The sequence below is a fragment of the Hippoglossus hippoglossus genome, chromosome 6 (genome assembly GCF_009819705.1).
Source record: "Hippoglossus hippoglossus isolate fHipHip1 chromosome 6, fHipHip1.pri, whole genome shotgun sequence".
NCBI lineage: Eukaryota > Metazoa > Chordata > Actinopteri > Pleuronectiformes > Pleuronectidae > Hippoglossus > Hippoglossus hippoglossus.
In genome coordinates this window covers 17810830-17832483 of record NC_047156.1, presented here as the reverse complement: position 1 = coordinate 17832483, position 21654 = coordinate 17810830, and the positions used below count along the sequence as shown (strand labels likewise).

Sequence of the window (21654 nt, the reverse complement as noted above, 5' to 3'; positions counted from 1 at the left end):
TCTGCAGGGGGAACAGTGAGCCTGGCTCAACCTCCCAGCTACTTCTTTTGTTTGTAACTTTTCTGGTTAGTATTGGTTTCACATTGCAATTCCAGGAGCGCCCAAAAGCATTTTGTGTAACATAGGTATGGCCTGTCGTCATCACCTACATGAGCTGCACATATACTTGACATTGATTGGTTTGACGGGTGTGTTTCTAACGTCGGTGTGCTTTCAATTGTGCAAGAATTTCTGATTGAAATGCACAAAAGTACAAGTAAAACAGGTTCCTTTTATTAATTTTGTTACTACTCTGTTTCTGGACAGAGCAGCAAGGCCTCTGCTTTTTTCCTTCTACTTTTCGGTCCTGTCTCAACTTCCTGCAATTGCTCCGAAAGTCCAAACTATCTATAGAAGTGTTTTCGCACTGCAAATAACCCAGACTGTTTTGGTCAGATCAAACTTTGTCCATTTGTCTGAACCTTGGTCTGAGACTCCACACTTGTCAATTTGGTTTAGACTAAACTGAAAAGCCTGAAGGTCTGGACCAAACCAGGTGTGAAACTTCACTGAGTGACATATTGACATTTTATGTCTCTGTTTGCCCACAAATTATTAAATAATATTTAAAATATAACTTAAACACCCCCCCCCCCCACCCCCTCCAGTTTTTATGCCAACAGTCTAATCACCTTATGCCTCCTTTTCTATATTTAACACTTACAGTAGACATGAGTGTTATTTCTCCTACAATGTTGAGCTATATTATTCTAACCTGGTGCAGACACAGAAGGTTCAGAGACTTTTGATTCATCCTTTTAATATACTTGCAAAATTTAACTGGGAGACCTTAAGAAAGTAATCAATGAGCACAGTACTTAATAAAACTTGTTTTGCTTTTGGAAACATCCAGAGCCAGTGCCACTAAAAGAAGTTAAATCACAGTGAACCCACATTTGACTCTTTTGTCTCTGAAGCTGAGGATTTAGCCTGAGAATTCCTCTAGTGGTCCACTGACGGTTATAATAAGTCTTCTAGGACATTAGTGCTTGGCATGCAATACAAAAGTTAAGAGACTCCCACTAAAGACCCATAATTACATCAATTGCATGGTCCTCCTTTGTGTTTCGATTCATCCCAGCATTGTGTACATGCCATGTGCTGTTTGTATATAGTCTGGCTGTGTAATTACTGGCCTGATGATGGCGTCTTTCTGGAGAGGTTGCCAATGTATTAATAACACATCAGAAGAAAAGGCAGAAAAAAAGAATTAGTTTTAATGGCTGATTTACATTTGGTCTGGCAGCTTACAGCAGACCTCACATCTTCTTTCAGGAAACATGCAGGCAGCTGGATATCAGTCTGTACAACTCCCTCTGTCTCGTAATCAATCAAGTACGACTGGTGGGTGTGACGAAAAGGAAGCAAGACAATAACAAATGAACTCTTTGTCCTTTTTGCATGGAGCCATAATGTGATCATAAACAACGGGCGTCTGCTTCGGAGCAGCCATTTTCAGTTGCACATTCTGTTAATATAGTAGCAACCACGACTCGCTTTTTTAGCCAATTAGCTCACACTCTTTTTTCAGGTCTGTGAATTTTTCATTCTTTATTATGGCTGTTTTTCACTGATGTTACTGTTACTGTATAATCATTGTGTTACTTTACTGCAAACTACAAAATGATCTTAAAAATAACTGAAAATTATCATCTAAGGTGATTTGAGTAATTTTACCAAATATAAAAAATCTACTAAATCTCTAAAGTACAGTGTCAGTAAAACTGAAATTTATTAGAAAATGCAACTAATCAATCAATTTAGAAAAAAAACGACAAGTCAATGATAATGAAAACTGCAATTTGCTGTGGCCCTATATTAGATAAGTGAAAGCAGACCCTTAAAATTGACTCCATAGATCATCTATTAAAAATATTTTCAAAGCTGCAGGAACAATTCAGCGAACATGGGGGTATTTCTGCATCTTAAGAAATAATGCACCTTGAAGTGAAAGTGAAATGTTTGTGTTGTGTTGCACAGACACGACTTGTGTGCAGGCAGCTCACAGTGTGTAAAATGGGGTGAATATGAACCTCATTATAGATGTAACTCTCATGTCATTGCGCTTCTTTGTTCGGCTTTAATCAAGGTAAGAAACAAGACTTTGGTAAATCATTATGAGCAGATGAGAGGGATTTCATTTGGAGTCTGTTTGCCTGCTGCACTAAATTCCTGGTGCCCTGCCTGTGAGAGATGTTTGACTTGTCCTCCGTCCAGAACAGTGGTATTGTGGCATTTATTTTGTAATTCTGAACCTTTTGAATTTTGGTCAAATACAGAAGCCAAAAACGCAGTCACTCGTTCTGTGGATGCAAAATGTTTAGCAAAAAGTTGCCCACACTCCTTTGGGCCACAAGCAGAGTGTGACCACAAGAAACCCAATACATTTAAACTCATAGCAGCTTCCACATTGCGTTAAATCTAATAACAAATTCTTACAGCATCTCATCTGCTTTGTTGATCATTTATCAGCCTGCTCTTGCAAAATAAGGTAAAGTGCTGAAACATGAAGGTAAAGATGCTTTGGGTATTTTTACATGGATGAGTTCTTCCAGACAAACTAACAACACCACCCTCCTGGTTGTTACGTTCCAGAACCCAGAATCTGAGACAGGGTTTGAGCCGTTGATTGATAAATTGCAGTGGTTTGATATTTTGAGTCTTTAATTATAATGTCCTTGATGGATTTGGGTCACCAATGTAATATCTGCCCTCAAGATTTGTATGCTTCACCATGATCATCCATCCTCCTCCACAGACATGGCTGATCCCTGAATAAATACCAGTCACAGAGCTCCAGTCACAAAGTCTGCTCAGCGAGATATTCAGCGGGCTTCCCTATGGTTTCACATCTTTTTTCTGATTTGGGATCAGTACCATTGAATTGTCAGCCCAATAAATGTTTGGATGGTGTCATTTTGGTTTCCAGTAAAGACTCCAGAGGCCAACTACGATCTTAAACCTTTATTACCTCCGCCAAGTACGTTATATTTTTGTCTGCATTTGTTTGTTTGTTTGTTTGTTGGCAGGATTACACAAAACTGCTCAACCGATTTCAATGAAATTTAGGGGGGGGGGGGGGGGGGGGGGGGGGGGGACGTGATCCAAGAAGGAACCTTATTAAGTTTTTGTGAGAAAATGTGCTCAACTCACTGCACAGTGAGAGCAGAGGTGTGTCCATGAATGATTTTTTCATCTCACGGTGTAAATATTTGACTTTTGGCTTTATTATACTGGTTAGTGTTTTATAAAGAATTAAAAGTGATGTCATGGTTGCTCTCACTGTAATCTGCACTAATAAACATACAAAATATATACAACATAGAGGTAATTCTATACCCCCAATCAGAGGAGGTTCTTGTTAAAAGATAAAGGAAGTGCTTCAACACACTCAAAGACAAACAGATGCCAGAGAGGCGTTTGCAATGAATCAAGAAGCCGCAGCTGCTTACTCCACATGACCAAACATGGTCACATAAGAAAAAGTCCCTGACCAGGATGCAAATTCCTTTCAGTCTACCAGCCAGGACGTGCACGCTGTAGTGCTGACCTTTACTGCAGCTCATTAAAATGTTTGTTTGGTATGAAAAGGAGGGCGTGTCGATCTGCAGCTGATAACCATCAAGTGGTCGAGTGAAGATTTGGATACTCAGTCGGGCTCCTCGTTTCTCCTCAGTGCAGCTCAGCTTTGCTTTAATAAGCAAAGGACACAAGGAATCTATCATGCACTGGCAGATGAAGCTTGAACCAGGGAAATGTGTTGTTCACTTGCTGTATTCTGTCTTTTATTATGACAAATTTGCTCTTAGTGATAAATGAAACATAACTGAGTTATCTTTGGATATGTTTAATGAATCCAAATCCAGAGCTAAGTAACAGTTTCCTCCTCGACCAGGGGACTCAATGGAAATAGATACAGCTATGTGCACTCCCTGCTTTGCATCCCATCAGCTGAGACAGTGTACTCGGCCTCCTTTTAAGGAAGCACACAGCCAGTGTTAGTTGTAGTGTCCCAGCTTGGCAAAGTGCAAGGCCGCAGACACAGAGCATGGTTTACTCTAGGAAATACCTGCTGCTATACAAATCTAAGAATAACTGCTTTCCATTGTAGTCGCCATGAGTCCACTTTCCATACAGTGCTGCTGGGAGGCAAACTATCATCACCGTCGTCATAGCGATGGTGCAGGAGCAGGTGGACGTTTAAACAAATAAACCCTGCATTTCAATCGTTCCGAGTGCGAGCCAGAGGAATGTTATTCCACTTTGCATCTACTAAGTAGATTTGATGGCAGACTGATTACTGATGAATGCCTTCATTTATGTCAGAGCCAGTAACGTTCACCTCTTACCTCTCCCGCAATTTGCTCATGTGGAAAACCATTTCCTCTCCTGTGTAAAACGTCCCATCTGTACATCGACACAGCAGCCGGCCTTCCTCTCTGTCAAATCACGCCACTTCTCAGCAACAAGGACTCATTTGTGCTCAGACTAAAGCATCAGCAGTGTGATTCAGCCCTGTATCGGTTTCTCATTTGGCAAATTTGACTTCTTTTTAATGACTGCCTTTAAAAGTCTGTTTAAAAAGTCATCTGCCTGTGTTTGTGTGCACAGGGCAGCTCGTACCCTGCTCTCTCCGGTCAAAGACAGTGGTGTTTGGATCAAGTTGATTTAATGCAGCTTTTTACGAGGAACCTAAGTCATCATGTCATTAGAATAAATCTATTTACTCTTCTTTGGGTAGATTTATAGAAGCTTTGAAGTCAAATCTATGTCATAAAATACTTACACTTCATTCACAAACATTTTTACTGGATCTCTGCACAGCTGCATTCACTCTGATAATGGTAAATTATCCAGAGGATACTCAGCAAACCCGGAGGGACGAGATGAGCCCGTGGTCATGAACTCCAACTCACATGTGATTGTAGCCTTTATCTCCAATACCATCTAAGGAATAGGAGACTGACTTGGCATGTCCACAGGCAGCAAACAGCTCCTCCACAGCCCGTTGTCAACTCTTTAGTCTTAAGACAAATAACAGTATTCACTGCTGTGTTTGACAGTTCAGATGCGAGCACGGAGCCTCGTGGAGAGGGAGAAGAGGAGGAATTTGGGAGTTTGAAACCATTGATTTTCAGAACCACCAAAATTGATGTTTTCTGCTTGTTATTACTTTGCGATTGGGGAATGACAAGTTTGCCGTTTATCTGTCAGACCCTTTTAGAAATGAGCAGGTCCTGCCTTACCGAAATCATGTCACAAATGCAACGTGGATACAGAGCCTTCTGATTCCTCTGCATAAATATACTAAACTATATGATTGTTGTTTTGTCAACTTTACAAGCATCTTTTGAGAACTTAAAACAAATGACAATGACAATTGAAGGAAGAAAGGAAATTATTGCTTTTAAGTTGTCAGTATAAATAAAGAAAATAGACAAAGGTTTAGCTTCATATTTCATGTCATTTTGTCTATTCACAAGCCTGTGCACAAACGTGCATAGAGGTGAGTCATTTTAATACACTCTCCTGCTGTTTTAACATCTTTGTGCAGACTTTGTTCTGCTTAATCCGTTTTTGGACTTTTTTTTCCTCATTAAATATCAAATGAGTTGTATTGATGATATGAAACATCAACTTTTCAAAACACATCTACCTTGAGATAGATGTAATCAGACTAAATAGAATGGCTTATTTTTTCCAAGGAGTGAGGTATTTATACCATATATAACCCAATTTATTGCAACAGGTTATTTACAGTGTTTTGAATATAGAGCTCTTCCCAATCTAATCCAGTTGGTTAGTTTAACCCTTACACCCTGTGGTGACATCAAATGATGTCTTGACAGCATCTAAAACTACAATACACAGTGCCAGCCTTATTCTGCTCAAATTCACCCACATCACTCGAAAATAATAATAACAATAAAAACATCCCGTTTCAGCTGTAAGAGGATAGCATCATAAAACTTACCAGGCCTGCAGACTGAAGTGACTGTTCCTGCTCGAAGTCAGGGGAGCGCGTGCCCCCGGAGGTTTATAAACACTGCATGAACAGCCCCGCCTGCTCCGACTGCAACTCAGTGATGTCCACACTTGGCCAGTGTGTGTGTGTGTGTTCAGGAACTTATGCCATTTATTTATCCAGTTTATACACACAATTTTATATGAGATTAATTATAGTAATTTCAATCTGATATAGGTTCTATTATGCTAAATTAGCTAACATTCACTGAGAACATTTTCTGTCTTCTCTCCCTCTCTGGAGTGAATGCATGCATGGTGAGACATTAACTCACACGAACACCTGAGAGGCCTGGATGATGCACATCCACAACACAACAAGGCGTATACATTACATCTGACTTCTCAATTCCATACAGTCAAATGTATTGCAGTCGCCTCATAGAGCAAAAATCATGCTGATCGCTGCGTCTATTTTAGAGCAATTTCATCCAATTAGAGGTTTTCTCCCTGGCTCAGCCCCTCTGGTCTGGACAAATTACAAGAAACCGTTTAGAAACTCAGAACCACTCCTCTGCATCCATCCGTGGCAGCTGAACAGTCTCGGCTGTTTATTGTTTCCAGTGGGCTCGAGGAAACCACAAACCAAATTGCACGCATATCTGTGCTTCCAAAACAACACTGTTGTTTGTTTTCTAATTTGTTTCTATTGCTCCATCACTGAATTTACACTTAACCGTATATCACTGTGACATCTGAGACACTGCGCTGTTGCCAAACGATGAATTATCTGACAGAGTGAAGCTTGACTATAACAGAGAAATGAAAAATAACATTTTAGGAAATATTTATTCCCTTTATTCCATCATGATGATTCTCTCATGATACATAAGGTGCAGACAGAAGGGAAGGTATTAAATCATGATCCTACATCAAATTACAAATATATGAGTCTTTTCTACCCTTTAGTATCAAACAGATATGTTCTTAACTTATCCTCCTTCCTCTGTTGACCTAACAGACCAGTGTACACATTAACGGTGGCAAAGAAACACAGCGAACAACAGAAAACACAAATGATACACAGTGCAGTTACAAACAATAGACACAATGAAACATACAAGTCAGTAGCCTGTACCACACACCGCAACAACATAATAGGACAAGATAGTGCGGTAGGAGATAATGTGCAGACTCACAAGGAGTTTGTAACATTTTCACCCACATCTCAACATCATATAATTGCACATGTATGACAATACTTTATAATTTAAAATTCAAATCAGAATAGTGCTTTTTGTTTGCAGTTTAACTGCAATTATATTTATCCAAAATAATGGTACTTACAATTCATGGTTTTTCCTTTTTTTGTAATGAGGAGACAAATTTAAAATCCTCCAAATATGACACACAACCACATTTGTCAGCCACTGTTTTAAATTCAAGATTTAATGTACTATACAGAATAAAGCTAATAGATTCCCCACTTCAGCTGTCATACTTACAATTTTAAGTAGGACATTTTAAATTACACAGCATTCTGTGGCTCAGTTACCCCAATCTCCAGTTTGCCTTACTATGAGGTAAAGTTTGTTAAGAGTAAATAAAATCACAAGGTCACAAATAACTTCATTTGAGCACTGAATTAATAGCGAAGGCACAGGTTTAAAATGCAAAGTAATAATATTATAAGTTTATCAGTGTAGAAAAGCATCATTTAGCAACGCAACGTAATTTTCTTCTGCCTGAACAGGATCTTTTTTTAATCTTCACCACATTACTAATAATCTGTACATTAGTCAATAAGTAAATAAATAACAACTTTAGGGTCCCCATACAGTCATGTAGGGGACAATTAGCTTAAAATTTACATTTGAACCAATCACTTGCTCAGTGCTTACACATAACACAGTGCTGAAACATTTACAGTACATCACCGGACTTCCTCCTGCGCCAGAAGAATCAGTCTGACCTGTATCACCCACATCCTGTATCACATACAGTAACTTCACAGTATGGCCCCGTTCAGACCTGGTATTTTTCACATGTCTCAAGAGAGCCGATCTCAAGTGGATTTCTCTAGGTACGACAGTCCACACCTGATATTAGAGTGTGTCTCCACATGCATCAAGAGTGACCGCTGATGATAAAAAACTTTTCTGGTTCCATATGCATCACATATGTCACTCCTGTTGACAAAGATCAAATTATGATTTTTTAGCTAATCCGAGTACACAGACGGAACATTGTCAATGCATTTGTGAGTGTGTGTCTGTAGAGATAAAGAGCGAGAGATATTGTGGTGGTGGTCACACATAAATCAAGTATGGGAAACACTGATACTAAAATACTTTGTACTAAAGTACTAGTTACTTAAAGCATCCACTTGTGATCTGATCACCTGAGACATTAATACAAGGTCTTAATGGGGTTTAAAACGTACTCCTGTTCTTTTCATCGTACCAACAATAAATTGATGCTGTTGGTATCGTCTACTTTTTGAGTATTTCAAAGTTTGAGTATTTTAAAGAGACTCTGAAGAGACATGAGCAGAGCGATATTCAGTCTCACAGCCAGTTTAGTGCATTCATGTTGATGGTCTGGCTTTTCCCTGGTCCTCCACCTTTTTAATGGCTGCCTGAATCTTCGCCTGGTCTCCTAAGAGCTGTCGTGGTTTCACAGGCCTGAGGTTTTCATCCAGCTCCAGCAGCACAGGTATCCCTGTGGGCAGAGTGACGGTGGCAATGTCCTCGTCTGATATACCTGTTGAAACAAGGGCAGTGACACTAAAATCATGCTGAGCGAAGTAACTACAACCAACCCTGCTGACAGTTTCATTCATGCATGAGTGCAATGTGATGACATTACATTTAGGAAAGCTGCCAGACAGTTAGATAATTGCCAAATCACAATAGCACAGTTGCAGACTGTGCAGATCCTGTGTTGCATATCATTTTGTAAGAGTCAATATGTGTTAAGTTACTGAGTGGCCTGGGACCCATGTAGCCCCCACAGCTTACGAGTGTGAGGAAAGGTCAGCGTGGATTTCACAGCCACAGCCTAATGTAACATAAACTCACTGGCCTTTTTGTACAAGTTCAGCCTGCCATTTCTGGAACTGAAATGTGTCCAACCCAATTCACTGACTGTGATGAATAGAAACAGCAGCTTGTAAAGAGCTCGTAAAAAGGGGTTCATGCATTCACAGTTCAAAAACAAAAGCTGAGAGAACAATGTGTATAAGAGATCCGTTCAGTTGCATACCTTCCAGATGTTTCAGCAGGGCTCTGCAGCTGTTTCCATGAGCAGAAACCAGCACAGTCCTGCCTCTCCTTATCTCTGGCACCACAGTGCTGTCCCAGTATGGCAGCAGCCTGTTCAACACCTCCTTCAGGCTCTCTGCTCGGGGAAGGCTCTCCTTCGGCACGTCACAAGTGGTGTACCTGCGGTCGTTGTAGATTTCCAGGAAGTAAGGATGGGATTCCTCGATCGTAGGCGGAGTGATGTCGTAGCCCCTTCTCCACAACTTCACCTTTTCCTCTCCGTGCTCCAAAGCCATCTCTGCACGGTTCAAGCCAATCAGGGAGCCATAGTGTCGCTCATTCAGTCTCCAGGACTTGACGACAGGTACCCACTCCTGGCCCATAGCCTCTAGCACCAGCCAGGCGGTTTGGATAGAGCGGCTCAGTATGGAGGTGAACACCAAGTCGAACTTGTAGCCCTGTTCCTTCAGGAGCCTGCCACAGTCCTGGGCCTCCTTCAACCCATTGTCGCTCAGCTTCTGGTCCACCCAGCTGCAGAAGCGGTTCTCTTTGTTCCAGGCCCCCTCTCCATGCCTCAGCAGAAACAGTTTGTATTTGGACATCCGAAGTACCGGCAGCAGGACCCTGCACACATTCAGTAGTATTGAAACTGATCATGCGGACAGTGATAGCAGAAGTGAAAACAAACCTAAACAGAAGTTGGCATCGCACAATGTAATGGCGTCAGTAAGTGCCAGGGTGTGTATCTGATCCGAGTTCAGGAGCAGGGACTTGAGGCCAGCAAAAGGTTAGAGGTGACAGTGTAAGGGCAGATAGCTACAGCCCCATCAGTTAATACATCAGACAAATTATTTTGATGATCCAGACTTTCTCTGGTTTTAAAACAGAGGAAGAGTTTATCACAAATACAGAAAATCTGTCACATAGCTTCATGGCAACATCTCCATTTGAATTCAACACGGATTCTTAATTCTCAAATAATCCTGACACATTTTAAAACACAGACACAACACTGTCGGGTATTTATAATACAGACACCTTATACTTGAGTGTACATATACTGGACACAAAACAACAGCAGCTTAACTACTGTAGCTAAACACAATAAGCAAATATCCCCGAACCCATTTCATGCTGCAACAGCTTTTTAGCGCGTCTGAATGAATGGATCGGCGTGCTGCTAAATAACCGTTAGTACTGCGTTTATTCTATTTATAACCCACCCTACGTGTAAAAAACAAACAGTCATGTGGTCCCCTCGTCCCAGAATCCCCAGAGTACGTATTCAAAACGTCGTCTTACCCTCAGATGATGTGAAATTCGGCTTTGAATGTCTGTGGAGCCGCGGTGAGTGTTGACAGTTCCAGGCCATGCACAGCAACCCTGCAGAGGCTTAGTGATCGACGTTCAAAGCGTCCAATCAGAGTGGCGGCTCGAGCGTGTGGGCGGTACGTTTGTCAGACCGTATGCCCATATTAGGAATGGTCGTAGTGTTAGAGAGCAGGGGGGCGGGGACCGTGTCAGTCATGGATGAAGAGAGATCAGTTGTTCACTGTGCAGTTCACAGAGGTTTCATGGTGTTTGTGAGAGGAACACTGCTGCTCTTAGATAAGAGACAGTGTGTGTTTGTATGTTAAACTGGGGACAGACGTGTGACAGTGTCAATGTGAGGAAGATCTAAACTGTCAGTGTTTTAAGTTGTATCAAAACAATGATGATATTTTAATTTCAAGTTTGAGAAACTGTCACTTTAACACCAACATAGTGAAGCTAAGTAAGGAAAAAGTTTTTAAATGTGTGTTCAGAATAAAACGGTTCATGTGTTGAAGCCAGTGGCCATTTAAGAGACCTTATACCCTTAAACCTTTGATTTTAGAGCAACTTATGAATATTTTGATAATCCATGAGCTGTTTTGTTTGAGTCATATGTTAGAAAAAATTCTCTGGTCTCAGCATCTTCGATTTGAATGTTTTCATATTTTCTTCTGTCGTTTTTCAAAGCTATCTCGATTATTGGGTGTTTCGTTCTATTCATATAAATCTTGGGCTTTGGAAGCTTGAGGATGGTTATTTCTCATAGGGTTGCACAATAAAACAATATCAATAACTGGAATGGCACATCGCTCCACCAAGGCCCAACAGTTTTCTTATGAAATTACATATAAATTCAGTAGATCCTGATTTTGATTTGGATCCACACCGAATGGCACCCAGAAATATCAGACCTTAACAAGCCTGATTTTCTTCAAGGAACATTCATTATTTTCTGAGAAATCAGTTAAATGTTGAAATGTTAAAGAATGTGTTTCTCATTCTCTGTTCATAAATAGAAGAGTTTAAACCCGTAACCTTAACTGAGCAGAAACCTCAGTCTTTAAACTTAAAAGAAGTCATAATGTGACATTTATTGTTATAGACTGATATGACAATTTTCATCTGATATGATATTTGGCCATTTTATAGCAATTAACTGAAAAAGAAATCAATAGCCTAATTGATAATAATCATTTACAGCCCTACTTGAGATTTGATGTAACACTAACATTGACCAAAAATGAGTGTATCACGGTCTACAATATTCTACATCATTATATTGATATACTATGAGAGAAGTCAACAGGTAGGATGTGTGTGCTTGTGACCTAAAAAGGAATGTTAGAATCTCTGACAGTAGATTTACTTATGAAAAAGTTGCATGACCTATACCAGTATACTTTAACAGTACAGTAAAGAGAACTGTTTTCCATCTAAAGGCAGAGATGACCATTCTTCTCGGAGCAATGTCAGCCATAATGATTTTATTATTTGCTTCTTGTCATCACAATGTCAGCGGATTAACTCCACATTCATTTTCATGGGACGCTCACCTTGATGTGACTCCATGAACAGTTGACTGCCAAAATTAGCTGTCCCTGGAATCTGTCCCCTAATCTGACATGCAAAGTGTCCTTGTGGAAAACACAAGAAGAAATGCAAATGTTGTTCTCCAAGTTCTATGTTTGCATGACTCAGGAGAGGCAATACATTTGCATTCCCTCTGATTATTGCTAATTATAGATATGGACAGCAAACAGTGGTGCTGTGTTCATGAACTCACAAAGTTGCTAAGAACTACAAAAGCACAACTGCTCAAATACATCAAATACATATGTTTTTTCATATTAGAGTTAACATTACATCATAATGTTAAAAAACAATATGTAAACAATCAAGAAGTGCAATAAAATTCATATGTTCACTATTGTCATTTTTACAAACAATTGAAACACCAACATGAAACATAATGGTTACATTGGTCTTCACTTTCACTTTCATTATAAAGTGAACAATAGTCACATGCTTCACTGCTTCTACCTGCTACAGAAGATATTCACTTCAAATCTACTGTCCAGCATTAAACAGCTTCTTCCTGCCCTCCATACCAGACATGGCGTCCACGTTCTTACGCCAGTCGGTCACCTCCTCTTTCTGTGTATACAAAAAGTATTAAAAAACATTTGCATCACTGAATTCTGATTAAAACACAATTATTTGTTAAGGATACATCCATGGTAATATGAATGTTTTCATTTTAGGTCAAATCTGAATCTATTTCAATAACCCCACCAACTTTTTTTTGTAAATGTTAAGAAATACATTTCTTTAGCTTCAGTAGTAGCGTAGTAGTCAGTATGAATGTTATGTCATTGTACAATCCCCAAATATAAAGTCAAACCAGCGGTGAGGATTCAGTGAATTAAAGCTTTAATCAAAAAATTTAAATCGTCTCATCTGTGCAGATTCTGAATTATTTTATATATTTGTAACTGTTTATTTGATTGCTTGTATTAATGACCCAAAGCAGAACTGATAGTAAGTGGATGAGGTCAATAGACCCATGATGTTTTGCAGTTTCAAATCTGGCAATAAACTGGTCACAGCCAGCGACTCTTACCTTCTCCTCCTCCTTCTTCACAGTCTTGAGGTTGGCCTTGAAGTCCACCGACTCCTTGACCTTACAGCCCAGCAGCGCTCCCAGCATGGCGTCAGCAGACACTCGGACCCTCTTCAGGTTTGGTCTCTTCATCTTGCCCTTCAGCTCAAAGATCTTCTGTGACAGGTCCTGAATCTTTTACCCACACGAAGGACAAAACCGTTTTCAACAGTGCCTTCAAATACAAATTTCTCATTGAACACAGAGTATGTATTCCTTAAATTTGTAAGATGATTAAAGCTATTGTTTATGTCTGTTAGATTCACGCCCCTTGCCAAAGGAGACTGAATAAACTGATAAAGCCTTTCAGCACCAGGTTTATCTATATGAATATTTCAGCATAGTTTTAAATCCAGTGTCTGGTGATATTGCTGCACTAGTGCTCTTCTTATGATGCACTTAATTTCAACCAATGATTGGTTTGCCAGTGCTTAAGAGTTGAGCAGCCGTAGCACTGGAGAGGACGTGAGCTACAGTAATTAAGAAAAAATGTTCAGGGAAGAAAAACATTGGAAGCGTCCAACAACAGTTTGTGATGCTCCGTTTAAAAATAAACTTGGTGTTTGGTCTGAAAAAGAAAATGATCTACAGTGAGGACAAACACAGATTATGGCTGGTGTGGATTTGCCAGAAGGAGGAGATAAACCTTCTGCACTGCAGGTTGAACACTATGTGAAGAAGGATAAAGTTAAAATGTTTATTTGCAAATATTACCTACCTCTGTGCCATTTTTCGTCACTTTTGAAGAAATGTCGTAGCGCTCTTCATCAACCACGTCAATTTTCTGGTGTAGCTCCTTGCAAATAGTCTGTGGACAGAAACCTTGAGTGCATTAGACTTAAAGTTTGCACAGTCACGCTACGGCATGTGCATGAGAAAATATTGTATATCATAAACATAAATCTATGTAAGACATGCAGCGTTTTTCTGCATAATTCGTACAATACACAGATTAACCTCGGGGTCAGAATTAAAATTGTTGATTTTGAGGTCTATGGACTTTTCAAGCTAATTGTTCATGGCAAGAGATATGGCTTGTTTGGGGTTTTTAATTGATATTTGTTCCCATAAACAAAATTACGTTGACCTCAGTTGTATTTTGGAGGCTGCAAACGTCTCAGTGGTTATCTCAAAAACCTCGGCCAATAAAACCAAACCTAATTGCTTGTGGCTAGATACCATTTGGAATAGAGGGAAAAGGGGATTTGGGTGAAGTGACAGATTTAAAATGTTAAGACAATCATGTGATTTAATCTGAGTTAACACAAAAAATAATCCTTATGCGGATTCAAATGCTTCATACCTGTAGATCCTGTTGAGACAGGCCTGACAGCTGGAGGTCCGGGACTCTCTCTGAAAGGATTCTCACTCTGTCATCTTTTTTGAATTGCTTTTCACTCTCCAGCATAGTCATGGCCTTCTTCAGCAGTTTGGTCTGGTGCACAGCACATAAGCGCACAGAATTACACTTCGGCCAAGGAGACAATGTATGGATTCCAGTATTCAAAGCATGTCAATTCTAGTACAACACTATCCAAGACTAGCGCACAGAAGCAATGAGGATACCTTCAGGAACAGTCTCCGAGAGGCTGAGAGTTTGGGCTTTGGTTTCTGTAAAAGAGAAAATGTACAGTTCAATTTTTTTAAATACAATGGATAACCTAAGACATTTCCTTGTGACTAAGTATTGAATTAACACTTAGGCTGGGTGGTTAGCATGCTGGCTTCAGCAGAGGCAATGATAGAGGGGTAATAATGATAGTCTTCAATTGTACCTCGGCGTCATCAGGTGTTTCAGCCTTTTAATCGCAATTACGTTAAAAGCCGAACCTGAGGGAGTACGCTGAGGCTGAAGGTAAATCTGATTGGCTACTGGCTTGTATGGCAGTGCTATGAAAGCCAATGCGGCCCGCTCAGTAGATCAGACATCATTACCCCTATGCCTGTTTTTATACTAAACTAAATACCTACTCTCATAGGCAGGAGAGTCAAAAGCTGTCATATTTCAGAAACTACATAAAATGTGGTTTTAATAAAAGTAAATTAAAACAACACAGTAGTACCAGCGTTACAAATCTCATGTTAAAAATGCTTTCCTATAAAAAACATGTTTTAAAAAGTGATTTAAAGGTCGGTAGTGAGTTGGCGAGCCTAATCTCACCAGGCAGGTGGTCCAGCCTCGGGGCCCTGACAGAGAAAACACGGTCACCTTGAGTAGCCAGCCTTGACCTTAGGGGCAGCTAACAAGGGCAGGCTGGACGATCTCAGGTTACGACTGGGATTGTAGGGAGTCAAGAGCTGCGAAATGTAGGGGGGGGGGGGGCAGCAGCCCATGTTGAGCTTTAAAAGTTATTAAAATAATCTTAAAATCAATTCTGAGTTTAACTGGAAACCAGTGGAGGGATGCAAAGATGGCGTGATATGAGACCTACAGTTGGTTTTAGTTCAAATATGAGCAGCAACATTTTGATCAAGCTGCAAACAAGTTACTAAGGTGTGACTAAGGCTTGTATACAGGGCGTTGCAATAATCCAGGCAGGAAAAGACAAAGGCATGTATGAGCTTTTCTAAGTTAGGGAGAGATAGAATTGAGTTAAATTTGGAAATATTTCGTAAATGGAAGTAGCAGGATTTAATGATTTCATTAATGTGTGCTTTGAAATTCAGACGGGAATCGAATGTGACACCAAGAATTTTAGCCTGAGTGTGCCTGCTTGCTAGTCGGGGCCGCAGGTTATTATTTCTAAAGCCCTTCTCTTATATGATTTATTCCTTTGAACCATGTTTTTTTTAACTAACCATGTTAGTTTTTGTAAACAAATAATATAAACACATTTAAATTCTGCAGACCTGGCTGGTAAGACACCTAGCTTACTACCTGAGTGTCACAATCAATGAAATAAATTGTTTAATTGTCAAAAAGTCAACTCACCGCAGGCCTATCCATTTAGGACGATGGTGTAAATAATTCATAGAGAGAGAGAGAGAAAGTAGAGTGAGTAAAACTTTTCACATTGCACATTGATGAAAGTGTTAATGAGACCTGGGTCATACTACTTACGCTTCAGACATGGTTGCAATTTAGTGAGTCTCCCTTTCTTAAATCTGTCATTGGAAAAAAGAAAGACATTTGTAAGTATGTAAATAGAGATTAGATACACCTAATAGTAGATAAATACACATGTTCATCTACTTTGTGAAATTGGGAAAAAAGCGACCATCAGTTTTCATCAGTTCTACATTAGAAAACCTCTAAATCATAGTAGCGGATACAAAGAAGTTATGACATAGCATAAAGGTCAAACCGGTGACTTAAACAATACTATTTTAAACAATGCCAAAAATAGTTAGAATCACCTGACAAGTCATCAATCAAAAATGTGCACATAGACCAAAGCAGTCAGGATTATTTTAATATAAAAAACAATATTGATTCCATATTAGTACATTGAAATAAAACAATATGAGCAATCGTAAACAGCTCTGGTGTAAAAAAGTAAAACACAAAAATCTAATTTTAAAATCTCATTTGTTGTTTAACTTCAACTTGTACTTCTGCTCGAGATCAGAGGGACGCGGCGGGTTTTAAAACTGTAAGAAACCCTCCCCCCCAAAAACGTGTAAGATATTTTGAAACAATATATACTTCATTTAAAAACTACATGCAATTGTTAGAAATTATAACTGGTTTGAATATAAATGCTCTTTTATTCTTGCTGATGAAGTTGGAGTATCATCAGTTACTGATACAGTTCCTGCCAAGTGTGTTGTAATAAAAAGCCTTAGTTTTGTTTTAAATAAATATCTTGTAATAAGAATTCTTACCTTACAAAGCAGTCGACAAATACTCACAGGCGTCTTTTTCTGAGCTGAGAAGATAGAAAGAAGGTGCATATATAGATTCCAGCGCTCATGTGAGTGGCTCACTAAAATAGACTCACTGTCCTCACCATTCTTGTGCCGCGTCTCTCACATCTCATATGTATGAGGTGTTAAATGTCTCGTTGGGACTGTTCACTTGCGATGTTTACTTTGTGAAGACAGAGCTTTAATCCAATGTAACGTGTGTGAAATAAAATGAAAGTCTTTACACAGTCCATACTGATTATCAGATGACACAGTGGAGGAGATCAAGACAGGGTTGATGTGTTTTTATTGAGGGATCATTGCTGGTTCCAACTTTGTATCAACAACAGAAGCAAAATATGAAGATAAATACTCTCACTGCTTTAACTTTAATATAAACTACAATCTTAGTATTTAATTTTGGTATAAATTGTCAAATTGGATGCCTGACAAACTAAATGGCAATTGATCAAAACAGATAATTCAGATAATGTGGATTTATGAGGGACACAGTCCTCACAGATCCTCAGTAGTTAGTTGACATAATAAACACATTGAAAGAATTATACTGCCATCTGAGGGCTACAGTGGAGAACTACAGCAAACAACCACTGCATCACTATTACACATTATTTAATACTGAAGCATATTAAAGTCAAGTCATCACCAAACAAGAGTAAAACAACATGTGTCAAAAAACATTTATTATTTTTGATCTATTCTTTTAAGTTAAAACCACATGAAGCTTAAACAGCCCCTTTTTTAAATATTCACTAACTGTTGTTTTTCCAAGATAATCCTGGTTTTATGGGTGTTAATCTCATATAGCAATTCACAAATCTACATGATATACATCAGATGGTGGGTTATGTTAAAAATGTATCTCAATAATGAGAAATTATTGAAATGATTATTAAAATACTGGAAAATAAAATGTTTCTTTAGTTTCCAGAGGCGTTAAACAGCTTCTTCCGGCCCTCCATACCCGACATGGCCTCCACGTTCTTACGCCAGTCAGTCACCTCCTCTTTCTGTAGAAAACACAACATATCATGGACGACCAGTCAAAATAGAACCACTCTGGGTTTTTCAGAATCAGAAGCAAAAGCCAGACTCACCTTTTCCTCCTCCTTCTTGACCGTTTTCAGGTTGGCCTTGAAGTCGATGGACTCTTTGTGTTTGGAGCCCAGCAGGACGCTCAGCATGGCCTCAGCCGAGATCTTCACTCTCCTCAGGGTCGGTTTCTTGAACTTACTCTGGATCTCAGTGATCTTCAGGTTCATGTCGTCAATCTAGGCACAGGGTCGTGAGATAGAAAGACTTTGTATGAAACTCGCTGGGATTGATGAAGATAAGTTCACCTATCCTCCATCCATAAATAGATTTATAAAACTGGCTTTTATCAATGTATCTGCTTGTAATTAATCCTAAATTGAGAGCTGACCATTGAAAATTCATTGAAAAAGAAAAACTCCAGATATTCAGTATTCAGTTTTCCTCATTACATGGAATTTACCCATATCAAGAAAGATGTAGTTAAACACTCTGGAAGAAACAAGTAGACACTGAGTCAAGATATTTTTAAATCTAATAAACTAAACCAAATTGTTCAGATGCTGTTGTGGATAATTTGACTTCTTCTAAAATGAACAACTCGTGATTCCTTCATATCTCTTTAATGCTGATTCAACTAATGTTATAGAAACTCTGTCTCGAATACACTGATGTTTAAAAAAAACGAATTTGCATGTTATAGCATTGTACGATAAAGAATAAATAAAATGTTCAAGGAAAAATGTGATTGCTACTTTTACAGATATGTATTCACCTCTGGTTAGGAAGCAGTGAACCCAATGGTATTTCAACTCTATGTTTGATTAATAGCCATTAATAGCCAATCATCGCCCAATGTATAATTGGTGTAACTCTAATATAGAATATAACTGTGTGGGAGTTTGTATTTCATTCATATCAGTGTCGTAATTCAATTTACTGCCTTGTTGTATAAGCAAGTTGAATAATGTGACTCTTGAAGCATATATAAAGTCACAAGCTGACTGTTAATGTTCTGAAATGATCACGTTAGTTTATTTTTCTATTTGAAGAAGAGGAGCAGGCCTCATGAATAAGATTCAGTTATGTCTTGGTGTGGTCAGAGCTGCCACTAGAGGGCAGTGTTGGATCGTTTTTAGATCCTTCCTGCAGTGACCTTGTCCTCACATAGAGGGCGCTGTACGCACTAAGCTTAAAAACATTTCCACAAGGATCTCTGAATCCTCCCATTCATTGTTGACGTGTCTCACCTCCTTGCCATTCTTGGAAACCTTCAGGCCGATGTCATAGCGCTCCTCGTCCACAACATCAATCTTATGGTACATGTCTTTGCACAGATCCTATAAAAGAACATGGTTGACTGAGAAAACGACTCAAATAGAGACAAAAACATTTTAAAATGAAGTTTCCTACCTGCAGATCTTGCAAAGACAGACCAGCCATATTCAGAGGAGGAAGTTTTTCTGCCAGAACAGCTTCTTTCTCCCTCATCCTCTGCTCCGTCTGCTCCTGCAGCATCTGAGCTGCAACTGTCAACAGTCTGATCTGAGGAAAACAGTTTAATGGATCTCTAGACCTACTGGAGCAAGAACAATATACTAAATGTCCAAATAAATGTAGGAATTCTCAACCATTTCTATGATACAACTCAGCCATAAGTTCATGTTAAAACTAGTTATCATCTGAATACCATATATGTAAATAAGACTGTTAACACACTTAAAAAACATTTCTACCATTATTAAGTGTGCTGACTATGGTTTACTAAGATATGTTCTCTATTATCTCCAATCCTTCTTATTAAATATAGTTTAAAAAAACATATTAAATATAAAAAGCTTACCTTCAACCCCAGCCGTCGAGAGGAGGAGATCTTTGATTTTTTCTAGAATTTAAAGAACATTTCATATCCTCAATACACAGTTTGTTGTGAATGATATCAAATTGGTATGTATGATTATTTAAATGACTTTAAAAGAGAAACATAGGCCTGAAAACAGGGTTTAAAATACAGATACTTACAGTTCTGTTGGAGCATAAACAAGAGGGAGAAAATACATGAAAACACGTCAACACATGTCAACACTTTGTTTTACGTTATAATTTGAAGCTGTCACTGCAAACAACATGAAGCGATCATACTCACTCATCTGCCATGATTGTCTTAAACTCTCACACTGAAATACAGAAAATAAAGGCAGCTGCATAATTTACATTATCAACTATTTTTGAATCAAGAAAAGAATATACAGTATATGTGAAGCAGAATCTTAGGAAATATTAACACTCGTGCACTTTATTACAAATAGAGTAAGTTCCCTCCACATTGAAACCCTGTTGAACTGAGAACCGACACTGAAGATTGATGAGCTTCCCTGGTCAAAGTATTTCATGCACTCCAAACAGTTATTCACACATTAAAACTGCAGGTGCACACCGGTATTTATAGTTAACTCCCCTAATTGTTTTCCTTTTAGAGGATCTTCTAAGTTTCGTATATCCTTTAGGATGTTTGATAACATTGTGTTTTTATGATGATTCACATTTTTTACATTGTCATCGTCATTTTCAACATGATATGCAACCCATAGATGATACCAACAGAATTTTATTTTTTCTGTTCTTGAAAAATGTTAGTTGTTAAGTAATGATAAATGCGGTTGCAATGTAATTTTACATGCAATATGCATTCTTACAAGATAAATCTAAATATGAAAAATACTAAAAGACAAATTCTGAGTCTGGTGTTAACATGACAGACGGGCTTCTCTGCATAGGTGACAAAAAAGGTGAACAGCCAGATAATCCACAGGCATGTTGGACGACAATTTTCAGCTCGTTGTTAAAGTTTTAACCACAAGACATTACTCTGCGTTAGAGCTTTTACAGATTCTAAGATACCAGTAGATTTGACCATGCTGAAAGAATACTTCCTAATCACAGAATCCATTTCACATCACCTATACTCACTCAATCTACTCTTATCCATAAGTATCAGAAGAGCACCTCCGTACCTTAGTGAAGCTCCTCGGGGAAAGTGTGTGTGAAGGGGCAGCGGTGGAGAAAAATCAGATTTATAGTGTCTGTGCCAAATGCGGATGGCTCTCGAAAATAGACCCCTTGATATCTGTGCTACTGCTTCTGTGTGTCCACCAACACTGACATTTACTAGTGTACGAGGCATCTCCACAATATTCAGACAGGAAAGGGGGTCATAAAAGTGCATTTATGGGCCTAAACATTGGGCCATCTGGCCTGGGTTCAACAGCACCTGCTGTTGGAGGTGGCAGGGAGCATTTAAAGGGCTGACCACACTCAGGCTGGGTCAGTGTCTTGACCAGATGGAGTTTGGGCCAAGTTTTTAAGATGTCAAACTGAAGAAAGGTTTCAAACTACAGTATCTCTACTGCATTTCGAGATGTCATGCCATAGACGTGCTTAAAGTGCTGCCAACTCCAATATTACATATCTGTGTTTAAAATGGCCACATCAGCTGTCTTGAAAATGAAAAATGTT

General features: G+C 39.0%; 3 protein-coding genes across 3 annotated transcripts; all 3 read right to left on the bottom strand.

Annotated features, from left to right (window-relative positions):
• Positions 1–6836: 6836 nt before the first annotated feature.
• Positions 6837–10722, bottom strand: bpgm (2,3-bisphosphoglycerate mutase). The gene is made up of 3 exons (XM_034587906.1): positions 10569–10722; positions 9268–9890; positions 6837–8766 (listed from the first exon to the last, which is right to left on the bottom strand). Exons 2-3 carry the CDS (start codon positions 9866–9868, stop codon positions 8591–8593), a joined length of 777 nt encoding a protein of 258 aa, XP_034443797.1. The 5' UTR covers positions 9869–9890; positions 10569–10722; the 3' UTR covers positions 6837–8590.
• A 1322-nt stretch (positions 10723–12044) lies between these two features.
• On the bottom strand, positions 12045–17167 carry LOC117763054 (troponin I, cardiac muscle-like). Its single transcript, XM_034587911.1, has 8 exons — positions 17065–17167; positions 16301–16344; positions 16172–16178; positions 14806–14850; positions 14543–14674; positions 13958–14047; positions 13201–13374; positions 12045–12734 (listed from the first exon to the last, which is right to left on the bottom strand). Exons 2-8 carry the CDS (start codon positions 16309–16311, stop codon positions 12648–12650), a joined length of 546 nt encoding a protein of 181 aa, XP_034443802.1. The 5' UTR covers positions 16312–16344; positions 17065–17167; the 3' UTR covers positions 12045–12647.
• Positions 17168–17402: 235 nt separating this feature from the next.
• Positions 17403–21285, bottom strand: LOC117763055 (troponin I, slow skeletal muscle-like). Its single transcript, XM_034587913.1, has 8 exons — positions 21153–21285; positions 20285–20315; positions 20161–20164; positions 19982–20023; positions 19552–19683; positions 19389–19478; positions 18204–18377; positions 17403–18116 (listed from the first exon to the last, which is right to left on the bottom strand). Exons 2-8 carry the CDS (start codon positions 20293–20295, stop codon positions 18027–18029), a joined length of 543 nt encoding a protein of 180 aa, XP_034443804.1. The 5' UTR covers positions 20296–20315; positions 21153–21285; the 3' UTR covers positions 17403–18026.
• Positions 21286–21654: the final 369 nt, after the last annotated feature.